The 19,096-nt window shown below is 38.1% G+C and overlaps 1 protein-coding gene across 1 annotated transcript in view; it reads left to right on the top strand.

The window, feature by feature from the left end:
- Nucleotides 1-19,096, top strand: part of UTRN (utrophin) — a 341,981-nt gene that overhangs the window by 113,207 nt on the left and 209,678 nt on the right. The window contains exons 28-40 of the mRNA XM_058801643.1: nt 1,177-1,311; nt 1,801-1,950; nt 3,355-3,516; nt 3,852-3,980; nt 4,402-4,575; nt 5,150-5,305; nt 6,640-6,810; nt 8,675-8,854; nt 10,459-10,587; nt 10,705-10,875; nt 11,408-11,557; nt 12,703-12,840; nt 13,725-13,877. Coding sequence (XP_058657626.1) covers nt 1,177-1,311; nt 1,801-1,950; nt 3,355-3,516; nt 3,852-3,980; nt 4,402-4,575; nt 5,150-5,305; nt 6,640-6,810; nt 8,675-8,854; nt 10,459-10,587; nt 10,705-10,875; nt 11,408-11,557; nt 12,703-12,840; nt 13,725-13,877 — 1,998 coding nt within the window. The remainder of the gene's footprint in view (nt 1-1,176; nt 1,312-1,800; nt 1,951-3,354; nt 3,517-3,851; nt 3,981-4,401; nt 4,576-5,149; nt 5,306-6,639; nt 6,811-8,674; nt 8,855-10,458; nt 10,588-10,704; nt 10,876-11,407; nt 11,558-12,702; nt 12,841-13,724; nt 13,878-19,096) is intronic.

Below are 19,096 nucleotides of genomic sequence, written 5' to 3'. Positions count from 1 at the left end.
TGGGGAAGTGATTGTCCCTTTGTATGTACTTGGTGCTGGTGGGGCACACCTTGAGTGCATTGTCCAGTTCTGGGCCTCTCGCTAAAAGGGGGACATTGGGGTGCTGAGAAGGGCAGCAAAGCAGGTTAGAAGGTCTGGAGTACAAATGCTATGAGGAACTCCTGAGGGAGCTGGGGGTGTTTAGTGTGGAGAAAAGGAGGCTGAGGGGTGACCTTATTGCTCTCTACAACTACTTGAAAGGAGAGTGTAGCCAGAAGAAGAGGTTTGGCCTCTTCTCTGAGGCCAGTGACAGAATGAGAAGAAATGGCTTCAAGGTGTTCCCGATGAGGTTTGTGTTGGGCATTGGGAAGATTCATTCTTCACAGAAAGAATGATTAAACATTGGAATGGGCTGCCCAGAGAGGTGGTGGAGTCACTGTCCCTGAAGGTGTTTAAGGCAAGAATGGATGTGGCATTTAATGCCATGGTCTTGTTGACAAGGTGGTGTTTAGTCACAGATTGGAATTGGATGATCTCTCAGATCTTTTCCAACTTAAGTGATTCTGTGATTCTGTAAAATGAAGGCAGGTGGCACAAGAAGGGAGTGGAGAAGGACATTGATAATGTTTGAGTACGGTAGCTTCAGCATAAATGCATTTTACTCCTTTCCAAGATTACTTTCCTTTGAAATGATGTATTTGGAATCCATGAGGACACCATCTAGATTTGTTTTTATAATTGTATTTGGTGCTTCTGCAAATAAGTAAACTTGTCTCAGTGACCTGTTACTGATCCACGTGTCTTCCAAAAAGTCAAAAAGGAATTTACCAAAAATTAAAGGTTGAAATCCAGTAATAATTAGGACAAGAGATTATGGTCTGGGGTAGAGTGTGAGTGTCCTGTCTTTCAAAGAGGATTGGATGCATTTTGTTACATTCTTGCATAGTTACATAAAACTTTGTCAGTGATAGTTTTAACACAAATTTAGTTAGTGACTGCTATACTCCTTTCTCTGTATCTTCCTGATAAAGCTGCGTGTTTTCTGTCTAGAACATACTGTACTGTGACATGTTTCTCAATGTTTTCTAATTGTCTCTTTTAGGTGATTTCTCAGACACATGTCTTTAAGTTGTTCATAGGGTATATGAGGTATGCCTGGAATTCTAGGCTAATTCTTTTATTTTCTGTTGCTTCTAGGAAGTGTGGTCCTGTTGGATTGAGCTGCTCCAGTATCTTGATTTAGAAACAGCTTGGCTAAACAATCTGGAAGAAAGAGTGCAAATGACAGGAAATCTGCCTGATAAATTGGATGCTGTCAATGATGCTCTTGAGGTATTAGAATGATTCTATCAGATGAGTAATTTTACAGATAGCTCTGTTTAAAAAAAAATTCTGCACTTCAGTAGCATACTGAAAAGTGCTGGATATTCTGATTCTTCACATTAAATTAACATATTAATCTGAATTGAAAATGGAGATTTGTAAGATTCTCCACCAAAAGTGGACTTTTACTGTATGTGGTAGTGCCATACTTAGTACTGTGATAAAATTGTATCCTCTCTCCTGGCCTGTGTAAATTGGTTAATTCCTTCCAGGACTTTGGTGGTCTGAAATTATGAAAGTAGACAAAAAATGCTGTGAAGTTTGATAATCAAAAGTAAAATCACCTTTGTGCCATTATGAATTAAGCCATTACTGATTTATGCTGATAGAGCACTCTCAAGACAGTTGAAGTGTTAAACTTGTGTATACAACCAGATTTCCAGCTCTGAAAATGCAGTAATATTCAGTGTCTTGACCTTTAAAACTCTTTCTAATTAGTCCCTGGAATCAGTCCTGCGTCACCCAGCTGATAACCGAACCCAGATTCGGGAACTTGGGCAGACGTTGATTGATGGAGGGATTCTTGATGACATCATCAGTGAAAAACTGGAAGCTTTCAATGCCCGCTATGAGGAGTTGAGTCACTTGGTAAGAACTTGGGGTGAAGGTTGAAGTAGGCTGGATTTTTCAGCTCAAGTCTGAAATGATTCTTTTTAGCTGAATTCAAAGATACCAGACTGCAATACAGGAAAAGAATAAATAGCATCATTGTTGTCAGCTGCTTTTAATTTGTAAAAATATCCAAAGAGCAAGATGCCTTTCTATTTTTTGTTACATGAGTGAAGTTTGTTTTGCAAGCTTGCACTGCAGGGATGCCCTGGTATTTTTTAGATAATTTTGACAAAAAGGCAATTCCAAAATCAAGGAACAGGTCAATATTAACAACTTAATATCGCCTTGCTACTGCCATCAATACTGGTGATTTTCTCGCTAACTGTAAAAGAGAGTGTGAAAAGGAGTGTAAAAAAGGAGTGTAAGTGACATTTCCGCTCTTAGAAATAGCTAGGAAGAAGTCATGCTGAAACAAGGAACAGGAGGAAAACATTCTTTTCATTACTCATCCATTAGGTTGTCCTCTTCCTCTTCTCCCTACTTCAGTCCTAGTCTTTTATAGATTTAATAAGTAGAGGAAGACTAGCTGTATTTCAGGTAGCACAGGTTTGTAATTTGTGTTCTGTATCCTGGTAATACAGGCCCCTGCCAAATTGTAGGATGGGAGTTTTCTGTCACTGATGAAAAAATATAATCATAGAGGGAATTTCAGTTCATCCTCATTACAATGAGCAACATGAATGCAGTGCCCTCAGCTGGGGGCTATGTGCTGGCATTTAAGTTAGCATTGACTGCTGTTTTTCCTGTTACAACAGGTTTGGCATATAAAAACCTGTTTGCTTTGGCAGCTGCAGCGCTGGCACACTGGGCTTTTGACAGCTCTCCACATCTGTGTGTGTGCACATGCACGGGTCTGTGCATGCATGTGCTGGTAGTGGGGAATTTGTGTTTCTGTGCTGGTAGTGACATTTCAGATGCTGTTAAAGGAAGAAGCAATAAAGGGAAAAAACTGTGGACTTCTGTTTTGACAGTATAACCAAATGAGTTTATTGTTTTGAAAGGAAATGTGAATATTAACAGTGTGAATATCAAACAACAGTGATCTGTGGTCTATTGCAAAGTTCCTGTTTCCCATTGAACAGCTAGTTTTTGAAACTGGTGTGGTTTTAACAGAATGCTTTCTTACCGAGGTAGTAGGAGAGGTGTGCTTTTGCTTCTCATATGTATCTAGCAGCAGAACTCTCCTTCTGTTCCACTGCTTGTCAGTTGCTGGTTCAGAAGCCACAGCAAACTTCAAAAATTGCTGCTTTCTAGGATGCTTTTTAGCCAGTCCTTCAGGTGTAGGATCTTTTCTGGTCTCTCCTCCTTGTTTTGAGGAAGTCTTCTGTGATTTGTGTTGAATTACTGCTGCATTTTGTCTCATCTTTCTGTCCTGCTCAGGCGGTGAGCCGACAGATTGCCCTGGAACAACAGCTTCAGACCATGCGAGAAACCGACCACATGCTGCAGGTCTTGCAGGAAAGTTTAGGAGATTTGGATAGACAGCTGACATCTTACCTGACTGACAGGATAGATGCCTTTCAGGTGCCCCAGGAGGCCCAGGTATTTCTGTATAGCCCTTCACTACAAAACTTTTGGAAATATTTGATGATTGTGCTCAGTCTAGACTTAGTAATAAATTTCAGTCCTGTGTTGATGCATTAGGTGTTATCTTCTGTAATCTGGAAGGTTTTATTTTTTTTAAGGTTGTATTGAATAACAGCAGTTTTCAATTTTGCTAGCAATCTTTCACCAAAGGCAGAATACTTAAAATAAACCTGGGGATGTTTAAGTTTTACAGAGTAGATTTACTTCTGGTGGGTGGTAAGAAAGTTCCCCTTCCTCTCTCTGCAAGCAATTTTGTAATGTGTTTCTTTCCTGGTTCTGTGATATGGCAGAAAATTCAAGCTGAGATTGCAGCTCATGAATCCACCTTAGAGGAGCTGAAGAAAAGTGCTCGCTCTTTCCCTCCTGCTTCTCCTGAATGCAGGTCTCCCCGTGGTGGAACTCAGCTGGATGCTTTGCAGGTAAAGACGTGAGTCACCCTTACACCCTGCCATGTCAGCCTGGAAATTGTTTGGTGCAGTCAGATGAACCTCAGAAGAAAATAGTATGTGCTTTCATAAGGATACGAACAGCCCTAGATGAATTGAACAAGGCAGCTTAAATTTCACAAGTGTCATGGGATAAGTGCAGAAAGTCAGCAAGTCTCGGTATATGAGTAGAATGGATATTTTTAGTGTATGATACAGAAAGAGATCTCTCTTGCACCTCAGGTAGAGAATAGGAATAGGTGGCACCTTTATTTGCCAAGGCAAAATTCCGTAAATATGGATTTGTGGTGGCATGATGGGTTATAATCTGTGGTGTGAGATGCTTTAAAGGTTGCTTTTTGAAGTGCAGGTACTAATTTAAAACCATCTTTCAATGTAATATTCATTAAAACAGAGAAAGCTCCGTGAAGTATGTACAAAGTATCAGCTTTTCCAGAAACCAGCCAATTTTGAGCAGCGCATGTTAGATTGCAAGCGGGTGTTGGATGGTGTAAAAGCAGAACTTCATGTCTTGGATGTGAAGGATACTGACCCAGATGTAATCCAAGCTCACTTGGAGAAGTGCATGGTACGTATCCAGTGTTCATGACTCATCCTAGGGGGTGCTTCTTTTTCTTCTAGTTCTTGTTGCTTAAACTCTCTTCTGAGGAAATTTTGCTTAAAGTCATCATGGAACTATTGCAGCTCATTGAAAAGTGCTAAGAGAGCACTTGATAACTAGAAACCTCATATTCTTGTAGGACATAAAAGCAGTGGGCTGTTGATCATAGATATGGTGGAACAGCTGAGTTTTTATGAACTCCCTTCCCTGGTTCATCCTTATGTTCTGGAGAAGCATCACAGTCATTAGTATTTGATCAAAACAAAATACTAAGATGAAGTACAGATCACAATATTAGCCTTGGAGTAAACATTGTTAAATTATTGATCTTATTAATTTTTGAAAATAAAAACTAGAATATGTTATCAGGATATTTATCAGAATAAAATATCATCAGGAGTTTGGAATCTTCTTGTCAGATATTGCTATTAATTCAGAAATCAGAATTTAAATGCGATTTGAAGTTAAGGTCCTCAAAGGAATCAGAGTCAGAAAACCTGCACTACAAATTGATCACCAATATACATGTTTGTGCTTTTAGAAACTCTATAAGACCCTCAGTGAGGTGAAATTGGAAGTTGAAACTGTCATCAAGACAGGAAGGCAAATTGTACAGAAGCAGCAGACTGATAATCCTAAAGGGATGGATGAACAACTGACAGCACTGAAATTTCTTTACAATGACTTGGGAGCACAGGTAAGAAAAATAAATAAATGTATGAATATTTGTCTGCATGTCATTTCTCTGCTGTTAGATGGTTTTTCAAGTTTGATTCTAAAGCTGATAATATGTAGGTTAGTTGCTGCATCCAGGAGCAATCATTTGAGAGATTAAACATTGCACATACCTCCCTGGAGGAGAGGTAGCCTTGAAGAAAGAAAGGTTCACAGAGTTTTGCTTGCCCTGGAAAATCTGACCTACCATTCATTAAAGTCCTTTAAGATAATTTATGGTCAGATTATCACGTGAGAAATGTAAGTCAACCTCAGGTTTTTTGGGTGTCATGATGGCTTTGAATTGTAGTCCATCTAAATGGTTGCTGTCAGTGTGAAACAGAAAATGCAGGCAAACCTGTATTTCCCATGAACTGCATTAAATATTGCATAATTTTCTTATTAGTTGAATATTTACTTATCCAAGAGAAGTGTTTAAAAATGGTTAAACCCTTACTGGGCAGGTAGGACTCTACCTAAATTAAGGTGGAATCCCAAGTGGATTTGTGTTTGTTCAGTGCTCCATGAATTAAGATGGGGGTAAATGATCTGTCTTGTAATATCTCAGAATGGGTTCTAGGAAATTTTGCAGTTGTGAATTTGAGAATATCCAGGAAGCTGTGGATTCTAGAAGGCATGTAGATAAGAAATTAAGAAAAGGTAGAAAGGCAGAGTTACTTGCAGTATAATGTTATGATTTTTATTTCTGAGCAGAGAACAGAGCACAATATTGTGAAATGTCAATTGATTCTGACTATGATGCTTGGAATTCTTCTCAAGTCTGTGTTAAAATCTCACCAGACTAGTTGTGTAACTGGTGTGAAATACAAATTATTTTACTGTGACAAACATCAAATTTCATATTTATTTTACTGATATGTTTTTAAGGGTAGACTAGATTTTCAGTGAAATTTTTCTTTACAATTTTCTGCTGGCAGCCCTTACAAATTACTTGGAGGAATTTAATTTTACCTATGTGAGTGACTAGACTCTACATTCCTTTGATTTTCAGCTAAAGGACCAAAATAAAGTGATAAACATCAGTTTGGTGATTGCTAGCTATAAATAAATTGGTATGCAGGTTTCTTTATCTCCTTTAGGTGTATCTCAATTTAAAATTATTTTTATATATTCCCTGTCATATAGTAAGATACAGATGCTTATGATCTTTCCTTTTAGGGTCCTTCCTTAAAGCAAGACAGTTTTTAAGATGCAAGGATTTTATATATTTAGGTGGATATTTTAGCTGGCTAGCACTTTTGCGTTTGCTATCTTTTAAAATCTAATTTTCTTTTCTATTTTTTTTTTTTTTTGTAGGTGACAGAAGGAAAACAAGACCTGGAAAGAGCAACTCAGCTGGCACGCAAAATGAGGAAGGAGTCTGCCTCTCTGTCAGAGTGGCTGGCTACCACTGAAGCTGACCTCGTGCAGAAGTCCACCTCAGAGAGCTTGCTTTCTGACCTAGATTCAGAAATTGCCTGGGCCAAAGTAAGCATGCTTACTAAATAATGGTAGAAAAAATTTCTGACATTATGGCAATACTATGTAAAAGTGGCTGTGAATTGAAATACCTGTAACTTGTTCTTAAATCTCCCACATCCTGAAATTTTAGTAGAATCAGTAGTTCATGTAGAGTACCCTACTGAGTCTGATCTGTTTCATCTCAGGCATTTTGTATCAACCTTAAATGCCAGTGAAATATTTAAGATACTTCTACATATTTGGTACTAATGGGTATTTAGGAGTTACTGTATCTCTTACACATTTCAAAATTATAATATTCTTAAAATTATCAGCAAATATAATTGTGGACTGGATCAAATATTTTGCTAGTAGAACCAACTGAAATTGCATTGAATGAAAAGTGCATTCAATGAAAAATTGAGTTTGTAACTTTTCATTGAAACAGCTTTGTCTTCAAAATTTTGACTTTGCAAAATAAGAAACCACTGTAATTCCTTATTTTCTTTCACCTACAAGTTAGCTTTTAATTGAAACAGGCAAATATGTTACTTTCTTCAGAGTAATTGTATTTTCTCCCACTGTAGAAATTTGGATATTACTAGGAGTTAGCAGCAAGTGTCAGTTGATACAATTCAGCAGTACTGACCTTTCCAGTTTTTGTTTTCTGTCACCTTTTACTTCTGGAGTGGGTCTATCTGCAGTCTTAAAACTTGAAAACTCACCAAATTGCAAACTTGTCTAATGTAACCTGTTCTCAGTCATTTCAATCAGGACTAGCAATTGTTAGTGCTAGGATTTTGCTGTGGCAGTATCCCCAAGATTTCTCTCCAAACAAACTTGTGAATCCTTATTGGAAGTGTCCCTAACATTTATAACCCATGCAAATAAAGACTCTTATGCTGCACCAGCAGGAGGACAAGTCCTATATGTTACATACAAAGTTGTCCTTTCTGTTTTCAAGTTTTCTAGAGGCAATTTTAAAATGTAGTAACTTGAGTATTTGATTCTAAGATAATAAGTTATGATAAAGTAATAAGTTACTTAATAGATAGTATGTTCAAGGAGCTCCAGACACTAGCTGTGATTAAGTGCATTCTTCACCACACTGTACACTGGCATCAAAGAACTTTCTAAGCAGGCAGATACCATCGATAATAATTGGTGATCTTATATGGCAAAAGGTCTGTTTTCCACATGGAAACTGTGTCCTGATATTTAAGAGATGACATATTGCTTATTTGCATGTCAGTATGCATACTTTCAAAAAAAGGTGGGGTTTTTAGATTAAAAAATATTTAAAAGCAGAGATGACTTGGGAAAAAGGGTAGAACTAAAAATACATATATTTACATATATCTATATAGATAATATAACAATAGGGATTCTGTAAAATGTAGCCACTGAATTGAACATCTGCAGTAATGAGTTGTGATGGTTCCCAAAAAAATATTTAGCATCGGCCTACCATGCTTCTCATTATTGCCAACTGTAAAAGTACTTTAATAGGAAAAGATACAGAGGATCCAGAGTGTCTCTTGAAATTTGTGTTTTGTGCTTTACAATGCAGAAAAAAGCCTTTTAAAAATGGACTTGCAATGTAGTGTGATGCATTTGCTTTACTTACATAATGAAAAGAAACAGTGAACATGATCTAAGATAACAGACAAAAGAGTCCCTAAGTTGTTCAGGACACTTACATGCATTGTGCTCTCACTCTCTCTTAAAAAATGAGATCGCTACCTACAGAGAAAACAGAAGACAATTACAGTTGATGTAATTCTTTCCACAAATGAAGATCACCTACAATATATTTGTTTCCTGTGGAGGTAAAAATCTGCCTCCTTTGTGTTTGGGACCAGTGCAGTTTTAATGGATGAACTTGTTTCAGAATGTGCTGAGAGAGCTAGAGAGGAGGAAGGCTGATCTGAAGAGCATCACAGAAAGTTGCACTGCACTCCAGTCTCTGGTGGAAGGGAGTGAGGCTGTCCTGGAGGAGAAGCTGTGTGTCCTTAATGCTGGCTGGAGCAGAGTTCGAACGTGGACTGAGGACTGGTGTGACACCTTGTTGGTAAGTTGCATGCATGAAAAATATTCAGGGTAGCTCTCTTTGCACCTCTTTGCAGCAGTTGGAGTTGTCAATTGTCTCACTTTACTGTAAAGTGAAGCTTCCATGATGCCTTATGCATTTAAAGAATGTGGAACGGATATCTCTTTATGCTGTAGACGGAGAGGTAAGTCATGAGGAAGTTGGAAACTGAGCTGCTGCATGTCCTGCTCTTTATTCAGCCTGAATATTCAGCCTCTGTGCCAGCTTCAACATGGACAGTGGTTTGTGTTGATAAATTTCCTTGAGACCTGAATGATGGCTATTTAATGGACAATAGATAACTTTGTAATGGTGTTCAGCAAGGCACTTGTGGCTCTGTCAGTCTATTGCTCTTTTGGACAGACCATAACTGCAAGTGTTCAAGTATGGCAACAACATCTATTTGACTGATCAAATAAAAGGCCAAGCATATTATACACCTAAAGCTGCTAATTAAGCTAAATGGACATGAAACAGTCTACAACTGAACTAGTATCAGACTGAGGCTTTTATATAAATAAGATATTTTGGTGTTGTTTAGCTAGTTATGCCAATCATCCCGTATCAGTGACTTCAGAAGGTGGGAGTTGTGGAAACTTTAGTGTATGAATGGATGGTGAGCCCTGTGCCTGCTGTCCAGTTCCTGTTGCAGGTGATAGTGGTAATTTTGTAATCCAATTCCATGTTAGGAATAGTCAGGTAGTTTACCTTTATGTGTAAATGCTGTAAGGATGATCCATAACTAAATACTTCTAGATTATTTTTACATCTGGTGACAAGTATTGTCTGTGCTCTCTATTTCAACATCAAGAAATTTATAGCTCCATGTAGCAAAAGAACAATTTAACCTTACAAAGCACAACCATAGGCCTTCTCTCTTTTCTCTCCTCCCTTTGTTTTGTTATTCTGAAAAAGCAAATCTTGTCTACCTTTTTGTTTTGGTGAAAGACTTAAACAGGTTGTTACTTCTCTGAATCTGATACACAAAATAATGTTACATCTGTCTGAGGCGCCTAATGTGACAATTTCTGACTGCATGTGAACGCAGACCTAATTAACATGTCTACAATTTTGTTACTTTTCTTAAGAGGAAGGAATATTTTTATGCAATCAGTGAAATATCAACACTTGATTAATTTGTAAGTTTGGCATAATCCCTTCCAATTAAAAAACCTGAATAACCACACACAGTGGATACTGTTGCACCTGCTAGCGCTGATGGAAAAAGTTGTGGAGTTTTTGGTTGTTGTTATACATTGTCTATCTTTAATTGTACAAACTACCTCAGCTACTTCTATTTATCTTTCTGTGAATTAGAAATTATATTATCAAAGGGTCTAGAATGAAAATTGAATTTTTGTAAATACTAGTGAAGATGAAAGGTATGATTTAATTTTCAGTGTTTCATTCCAAATATGTCCAAAACACTATTTTATCAATCTCCTTTCTACTCATAAGATTTTGGCAGTGTTGATTTATTTGATGGTTTTTTGAGTTTCTGCGTTTTTTTGTTGTTGTTGTTCGGATTTTTTTGTCGGATTTTTAGAAGTTTCTCATATTCATACATTTTTTTAATCTTTTTCCAGAATCACCAGGGCCAGCTGGAAATTTTTGACGAAAATGTTGCCCACATAAGTACTTGGTTGTATCAGGCTGAAGCCTTACTGGATGAAATTGAGAAGAAGTCAGCCAGCCAAAAGGAGGAAACTGTGAAGGTAGGAAATGTTGTGTCATCTGTCAACTCATGGATTTGAATGATGTCAGATTTGTTTATTTTCAGATGTCTCTGTCCTTGCCTAGGAGATGACCATTTTCATTCTTTCACTTTCTAGCGTTTGACGTCTGAACTAGATGACGTCAGCCTCCGAGTGGATAATGTCCGTGACCAGGCTGTCATCTTAATGAACGGTCGGGGTGTGTCCTGCCGGGAGCTTGTTGAGCCCAAACTGGCAGAGCTCAACCGTAATTTTGAGAAGGTCTCTCAGCACATCAAAAGTGCCAAGGTGAGGATGAATGAGCCCCAGAACTTGATTGGGGAATCTGTGCCAAGAAGATGGCAACTGGCTGCAGCGGATAGGTCATTGTTTATTAGAGCAGCGCTCTCCTGCTTTTGAGTTCTCTTTTAAGTGTGGGTATTTATATGTGAAAAATAGACTGGTTTTTAGACCAGCTGCTTTTTTTTAATCTGAGTAGCAGGTGATGACTTGTGTTTCAACAGTTTCTGAACAACTGTTCAGAAAATTTTATATATTGCACTGCATATTTGTGAGCTACAAAACAACAGCATAAGCTAATGTGACTGGAGACGATTCATTTATTTTGAGAATAAAATACTCAAATTGAAGTTTCAATGTAGAAACTTGGTGATAACTACCAAGTGTGTTCAAGCTATCTCTCAGATCATATAACTCCTAAATTTTTGATTTATACTGATATCTAATGGTCCTGCGGACTGATATATGTGTTCATGGGGAATTGTATGGGACAGCTCAGACTAAATGTTCAGCTTGACCAAGGTTTTATTTTGCTTTGCAGATGCTTGTTGGACAAGAACGACTTCCTGTCATGTCAGAGCCCCGTGAAGCTAGAGTGGCTTTTCTAGACCTGGACAAATTTGAGAGTGACATACAGAATATGTTAAAAGTTGTGGAAAAGCATCTGGAGTTGAGTGGGGAAGATGAAAAGGTTTGTGAGCAATGAAACAAATGAATAATTAAATAAATAACTTTCTGTTTTGTCCCTCTGTTGAATTGCTCCAGGCTTTGAGGGAGAATTCTGATGAAATGTCTTTAAGTTAAGGATAGAAAAGGAAGGGAACTATTAGGTTGTTGGATACCCTGCACAATTTTCCAATACTTTTCCCATAGCTATTGCATCTTGGCTGCTGGGCTGAGTGTAACTAATCATACTTGAGTTGGTATTTTCATCACAATTTTGTAGAATACAAGTAGTGAACTGTGATTTTTGTTTATCTACCTTCTATCTGCTACTCAAAGTAGCTCTTTGTGAGAAATCCCTCCTGCATTTGAATGATGTTTGAATGAGGTTCAAATTTAAACTGGTATGATAAAATGAATCACAGTGCATAGGCCAGCTCAGAGGATGCTTGAGGTAAGGTGCAAGTAAGAGTCTTGTAATGTGGCTCTATCTTGGAAAGTCCAAATAAAAGCTTTGAACAAAATTTATCTTCTAGATTCTTATCTAGACTCTGCTATTCACCCATATAAAATTGCCGTGGTTTTGTTAGCATCTTGTCCACTATGGCCTCGTTGCCTGCAAAATCGGGTAAATTCCTGTCAGTCCACTCTATCTGCCTTCCTTTTAAGCAGCTCCAATACTATAAACTGAGCTGAAAAGCTGGATATAAGTCTGTGGAAAATGCCATGTACATTACAGAACACAAATTTTAAACTATTTCTATAGAAGGGCCTATGGTTATAGAATGTAGCCTTCCTTTTATACTGTTTTTATATTTATTGAATTTTTAATTTTTGTATTTATTGAATTTTTAATTTTGTACTGTTCTGCTCTGAGCTTGCTTATTATTGTCAAGGAATATCTAGAATAGAAATGGTGCTGAAATCATAATACCTGATTGATGTGAATGCATACTGCTGGCTCATTAAATTTCTTTCAGTACATCTCTTTATAAAGTTTATGGGAAGTTGAATTTTATGATTTGGTAGTTGTTGAGGAGAATATCTGCTTGAATTTGTTTGGCTCCCATTTGGATTATAAGACAAAAGTTTGGTACAATTGCTGTTACTATCTGAGCAGCTAATGTTTCTAAAATTAATTTCTCTAGATAATAGAGATTTGTGTAATTTTAGCTGGATCAAGAAAGAGCTCAGATTGAAGAAGTTTTACAGAGAGGAGGGCAGTTGCTCCAGCAGCCTATGGAGGACCATAGGAGAGAGAAGATCCGCCTACAGTTGTTGCTTCTGCAGAAAAAGTACAACAGTTTGCAGGTACAGTTATGGTAGCTACTACAGCTCATTTATCAATTTTCCCTTCGGTATCCCACTTGCAACCTGTAATCCATATTTATAACTTATGACTTTTTCAGTGTATGTGATTCTCTGGGGAAGAGTTAAATGTATGTGCACACAATTTGACTCTCTGAATCTTTGCAATTCCAAAATATGAATTTTCCCATTTTTAGGTTTTGGGGGAATGGTTTTGATTTTTAAAGTCCCTTTCACAGCTTCACAGAGGGGCACCCTATGTATTGACCCAAATAGGTGGGTGCATCAAGTTGGGCATTTGCTTCACCTGTCTTTGCTGGCCCTTGAACAGAGGTTTATCCCCACCACTAGATGTGAAGAGTGACTATGGATACACATGTACACAAACATACCAACCCCTCAGCATGAGCCCTTTGTGTGATTGAGCCTGCTTCCACATTCCTCTTCCTTCCTATAAGAGGGTATTAGCAGTGACTGCAGCATGTTGTGGTGCTTGCATACACATGCTGTGTTAAAAATTGCTTTGTCTAGAACAAAGATGCTCCTTTTAGCTCACCTGTTTGAATCTGCTAGAGTTGAGGAGCTGAGGTGTAGTTCAAAGGTGCAGGGCAAGACCATTAGCTCACCTGTTTGAATCATGCTAGAGTTGAGAAACTGAGGTGTAGTTCAAAGGTGCAGGGCAAGACCATCAGGCAGTCTTTGATTACATGTCTATGCAGATAAAGAAAATATAGCTATTACAAAAATAAATTAGTAGTATTGCATATTTTGGAATTTGCTCCTTCAAATAAGTCCCTCAAGTATTTTTGTTTTTCAAATAAATAAGACCTATTCTGTTGACTACTTCCTTCTTTTTACGCCATATTTTCCAATACACTGGATTGTAGGAGTGCAGGTCATTTCAAAGGAGGCAGGCGGTGGAGCTCTCTCCAGTGTTTTCCCAGTATAAGAAGGAACATGATAGTCTAATGAAGTGGCTGAATGAGGCTGAGGACCGTCTGTCAGGGCTGCAAGGTGTGGAGGATGAACAAAAACTACAGGTAATCGGGGCTTCTGTTTCTTAGAACAGTTAATGGTGTGTATGAACTTTGGAGATTCATACACTAGAGTTTAATCTAGTCTAGTGATCTTCTTTGGACACCTCTGTGGAAAGAAGTGTTTGAAAATGACAGCATTCATTTTTTGTTAGTAGATTGTCAACATATACTAGTTGGGGATTTGTACATAGCCATCATAGGTCCAGAAGATCTCATCCTTCAAACCTAAATCTTAGACTGTGATCTGGGCAGTGGGCCTGATACAGGAAAGTTTGTCTTGCCAGTCTTGATCCATGAGGATTACACTTAACCCTTTTTAAAAACTCTTAACTCAAACAGCCAGATTTAATATCACTTTGGTGCAGGTATGATAAAAGCCTTGTTTGAGGCTTAAATCCAGTGCCTCTGCATCCTGTGGTCAGGGTATTGTACCTACTCTGCTGTCTTTTCCTGCCTCAAGTGCTTAGAGAGGGAACACTGCCCTCATGTAATGGATATTACTCTACACAATGAATTCTTAATAAAACAGACAAAGGCTGAGGTATTTCTCATAATGTGTGTGTTTATCTTGACAATTTTGCAACTGATATGATGTCATGGTCTGATAAAACTGACTGCCCAGAAAGTTGTATGTCTTAATTTTTGAGGATACAGATAGTTTTTGTTTGCTTCTGTTGTGGCTTTGTGGTTATTTTTTTTTTGGTGTTTTTTAAATCTCTTTTATTTCTCCTCTCCATCCTTAAAAACACATGTTTTTGTGGTAATTAGGTTAATATTTTAGGCAATAACAGTGAAGAACTTTGTGAAGCAGTAAGTAATGTCTTGAACAAACTTGAGGGCTAGGTCGTCTACCAATTTCTGCATATAAGGGTTTGTGATTAGCATCTATAAATCTTTTTGACTTCTTTGTAAATTTTTGACCTAGAACCACTTGATAACGTTCTGACTCCCTGTAAGACTTGTACCACAAAATCATAATATCGTGCTTTTTGTTCACAGCTAGTGCTGTGTAGCTTCAGCTGCAGGTGATAGATGGTCTGCTGTCCTCTGTCACACAGTCCATTCAGTATGAACTTTTAGATCTGATGCTTTTTAGAAAGACTGTTTCACATTGTAAGGCTGTCATGAAGAGCTGGGCAGCAAAGAGGGTCCAGAGTCTGTGGAACAGTCTGACATCTGACTGCTCTGTTGGGTCTTCAGCAGTCTCTTCTGGTGACATAAGCCTGGGGACCTGCCTGATGCCCTGGAATTTTTTTTTAAGGGAATGGGGATTCATGTGCATTTAAAGTAAAGTAACATTATTCATTTTTCTGTTTGACCATCAGATGCATTGAATGAATCAATTACTGGACAGAAATGGAAAAATGGTGCACCTGCATGGCTCTTTGCTAATGGGGGCAGTCCAGTCATGCCTCAGATGGGTCCTCCTTGTCACTGTTGGTCTCACTGCAGCTTGACTGATCTTCTCTAAGGAGGATACTTTGATTCCTGTAAAGCCCTTTTCTTAAAGGGGTATACTGCAGCTAATCCCTGCTACTGCTAGATCCATTCCTAGATAAGTCAATCTGGTTGCTGAATGCAGAATGTTGTGTCAATATGGATTACCATAGCAATTAAAATAGAGTGTTGATGGAGAAACATTATCCTTGCTCAGGTCAGCTAGACTGTCACAAAAGGACCACAGAAGTTTTCATTACTGATGTGAAACGTGGACATTCAAACTGCTGTTTTTGCTTCATGTGCCTGTGCCTGTGGATTTCTGATATTTGAGTGCTAAGGCAGCTTGTCTTAGGTAGCCTTATTTTACTTTTATGGCTTGTTCTTTCACTGGCTCTACTAATCAATCTTGAACACTGAAAATGGTGTGAGACCATAACCTTGCTAAAAGGAGAAATAGTCTTCCCAAATATCATCATTTTAGATAATCAGTCTTGCTCCAGAATTTTCTTGGAGCCACCAGACTTGAAAATTGCAGTGCTTGTTGCTCATCTCAGCCTAGGACTGAGAAGCACTAAATGAATTCTTGACCTGCTGGAGTGCAGGTGGCTTAAGCACTCACCTTGATGTGAGGAAGCTGTAGTGAGAGAAGGACAAACTGCTGTTTGATGTGAGCAAAACAGGGAGGGAAAGGAAGATTTCAGCTGCCGAGCTGGGGAGTAGACTTCAATTGGGCTTTTATGAAATACATTATTTATGCTTTTGTAAGCAAGTGTGGAGGAGAGGACTTATTTATGGTGCTTGAAGGTCATATCTATATATTGATTTGCTGGAAGTAGCTGGATCATAAATATTCCTCATAATTTATGCTCCTAGGGATTATGGAGTTAAAATATCTTTGAAATATTGGTAACCCTTCTGCATTGTAGGTACTTTTGAGTAAGCCTTGTTTTGCCACAGATCCATTAGCAAGAAAAGCATGCACTGGCAGTTTGCATCTCCTAGAGGTCCTTCTTTTCTAACAGTGTTTTAGTATTTATTTAAATTGGACTATTCTGCCTTTGTTCAAAATGAGGGAAAGGAAAGAATTAAACCTGAAATTGCAGAGGTAATTCGTTGCCTAAATTCCTGAGAGATTTTTCCAGATTTTAGGAAGTTGTTTTGAAGTGAAAATGGTAATTTTGCAGATGGTGAATATAGGTGATTTTGCAACTGCAGTGAATATGCAGTTGAAGGCACAGTGCATTTTTTCCTATAAACCGAAGCATTGTCTTGAAGACTCTTGAAGTATTTCTGCAATAAAGGAAATGTATTTGTTTTTCTAGTATGCTTTTTATAGGAAAGGTTCTGGATTACTAAAATATGAACAATTGTTTGCTGAATGCATTAATTAAATGGACATGAGTTTTGGGAAACCTTTTTTTAGAAAACTGGCTCTGAGATATCTTGAGATTTAAAAACTGGCTTATATAGTTAAACATCCAAGGAGGTACATGATTTAATTTTATGTCAATGTCTAGGGCTTCCAAAATCCACTTGGAAGCAAGTCAGAAAAATCTTACTGAGTAGAATCATTAGTAGATTTTGTTTCAAAATGTATTTAGAGTAAAAGAGGATATGGAAAAAAAAATCTGAAACTGAATTCTGAATTGCAGGTTAAACTGTATGCTGAGTATAGGAGGAAATAACATTTTTTATTTGAACTCCAAATAAAAAGCATTTTTAGCCATTCTTATTGACTCGCCTTATTTATAGAATGTTCAGTAATAACCAAGTTTCTATTTATTCCTCTAATCCTTTGTTTTTGCTAGTATTTAAAGAGAGAGCAAATTTATTAACCATGCTCTATCAACACTGAAATTAAAGTAGAAAAGGACTATTAAGTCATCCAGTCAGATTTCATCTTAAATAACCTTAGATTTACTTTTTATTTGTGTATGCTGAAGAAAAATTGTGGGAGGACTGAAGCACTGCTCCTGTTAAGACAGACAGAGGTCTTTTACCCTGGAAAAGAGAGCACTCTAGGGAGATTGTTATAGCAGCCTCCCAGTACCTACAGGAAAGCTGGAAGGGACTTTTTACAAAGGCGTGGAGGAATAAAACAAGAGGCAACGGATTTAATCTGTAAGAGGGTCAGTTTAGATTGGACATTAGGAAGGAATTCTTCATTGTGAGAGTGGTGAGGCACTGGAACAGGTTGTCCAGAGAAGCAATGGATTCTGTATCCCTGGAAATGTTCTAGTATGGGTTTGATGAGGCTTTGTGCAGCCTGATGTAGTGGAAGTTGTCCCTGCCCAAGGCAGGGGGGTTGGAATGAGATGATCTTTAAGGTCCCTTTCCAAACTAAACCATTTTGATTCTGTGAAAAGGTTGCTTACATGAGGGGTTTTTTTCCCTTAATTAAAAAAATAAAATAAAAGAGCCAAGCAACCAAAACCAACTTCTGTAATATTTAGGTATTTATCAGGTAACTGTGAGAGAGTTACACTTCTATTTTTTAGCATATTATGCTGCATTTTAGAAGCTTCCAGTCTGCAGTGCAAGGTAGAGAACAGCTGAACAATTAAAAACTCGGCTGTACTGAAGCACTAATGTGTTTATAGCACTTATGTTCACCTTTAAGAATTAGGGTTGTGAGAGGAGGAAGCATCATCTCAGTGATGGGAGGCAGCTGGAGGAGATTAGCAAGGAGCTGTACTCTGAGGGAGCAGCATCAGGAGGAATTCACTGCTTAGCCAGGAAGAGCAATCTGGCCCAGGATGGTGTTACTGGGAAAGCAGAAAGTTTCAGAACATGTCAATGCACAAGTACAGAACAAGTTTGCTGCATGCCAACATGTGCTGTTTTAAATCTTGTGCAAGTTTTTTCTAATGAGAGACACAGCAGTGTGTGGGGTGTGGATAATGAGACAAAGCCGTGTGTGGGGAGTGGAAACATAGTAAAGCCCAGTGACCTATTCATGTGGATGAAGTCTTGATTCTGAAGTCTTGCTGCCTGTGTGAGAATGGGACTTCTGGAATGATTTGGGAGCTAGAGAAAACACCTTGTGAAGATATTGCAGATGGCTGTGCTGTAGAAGGCATCCTGGAATTTTTTCTTACCTTGACATAGTTCATGTTGCTAGGGAAAACATACTTTGAGTTGCACAGACTGTCTGATTTCTTAGGAACTGGGGCCCTCTCCTTCCACAGGGAATCATGCCTCTGTCTAAGCCTTGGGCTTCTGCTCTGAATTTCATTGATGGAAGCTGATAAAATATATGCAGAGCCTCAAGAAAATGCATTTGGGGAGCATCAGGGACCAAGAAGCTGGCTTTGTAGCTAAAACATATGGAGTAAGCCTTGTTTTTAACTGTGATGCTTGCTTGCTGTACTGAATCAAAAGCAGTACTGAGTAGTTTGTGATGCTTTTCTGTAATTCTTGTTTTTAGTACACTTTAGTAGACTATGCCCTTGCATCCTGTTTCTTTGGTGTGCAATGAATCACTGAGAGCAAATCATATGAGGTGGTAAAGGTTTTGTGGAAGCAAAGCTGTGTCCCCAGTTTCAGAACAGGATGACTGTCTATTTTATAAAACAAAACAAAAATCCAATTAACAAAAAACAAAAACAAAAAACAAAAACAAAAAACAAAAACAAACAAAAAACCTCCAAAAAAACCCAAAGCAACACAAACCAAAGAAAATCCTTAGGAACATTTAGTGCATGTAAAGTCCTGAATTGTGAATATGTGAACATATCTTTTCTGCTGCAGTCCTTGCTTCATTTGCACTACATATGCTGGTT

Source organism: Ammospiza caudacuta, chromosome 3 (genome assembly GCF_027887145.1).
Source record: "Ammospiza caudacuta isolate bAmmCau1 chromosome 3, bAmmCau1.pri, whole genome shotgun sequence".
Classification (NCBI taxonomy): Eukaryota; Metazoa; Chordata; class Aves; order Passeriformes; family Passerellidae; genus Ammospiza; species Ammospiza caudacuta.
This window is presented reverse-complemented; position numbering and strand designations above follow the sequence as displayed.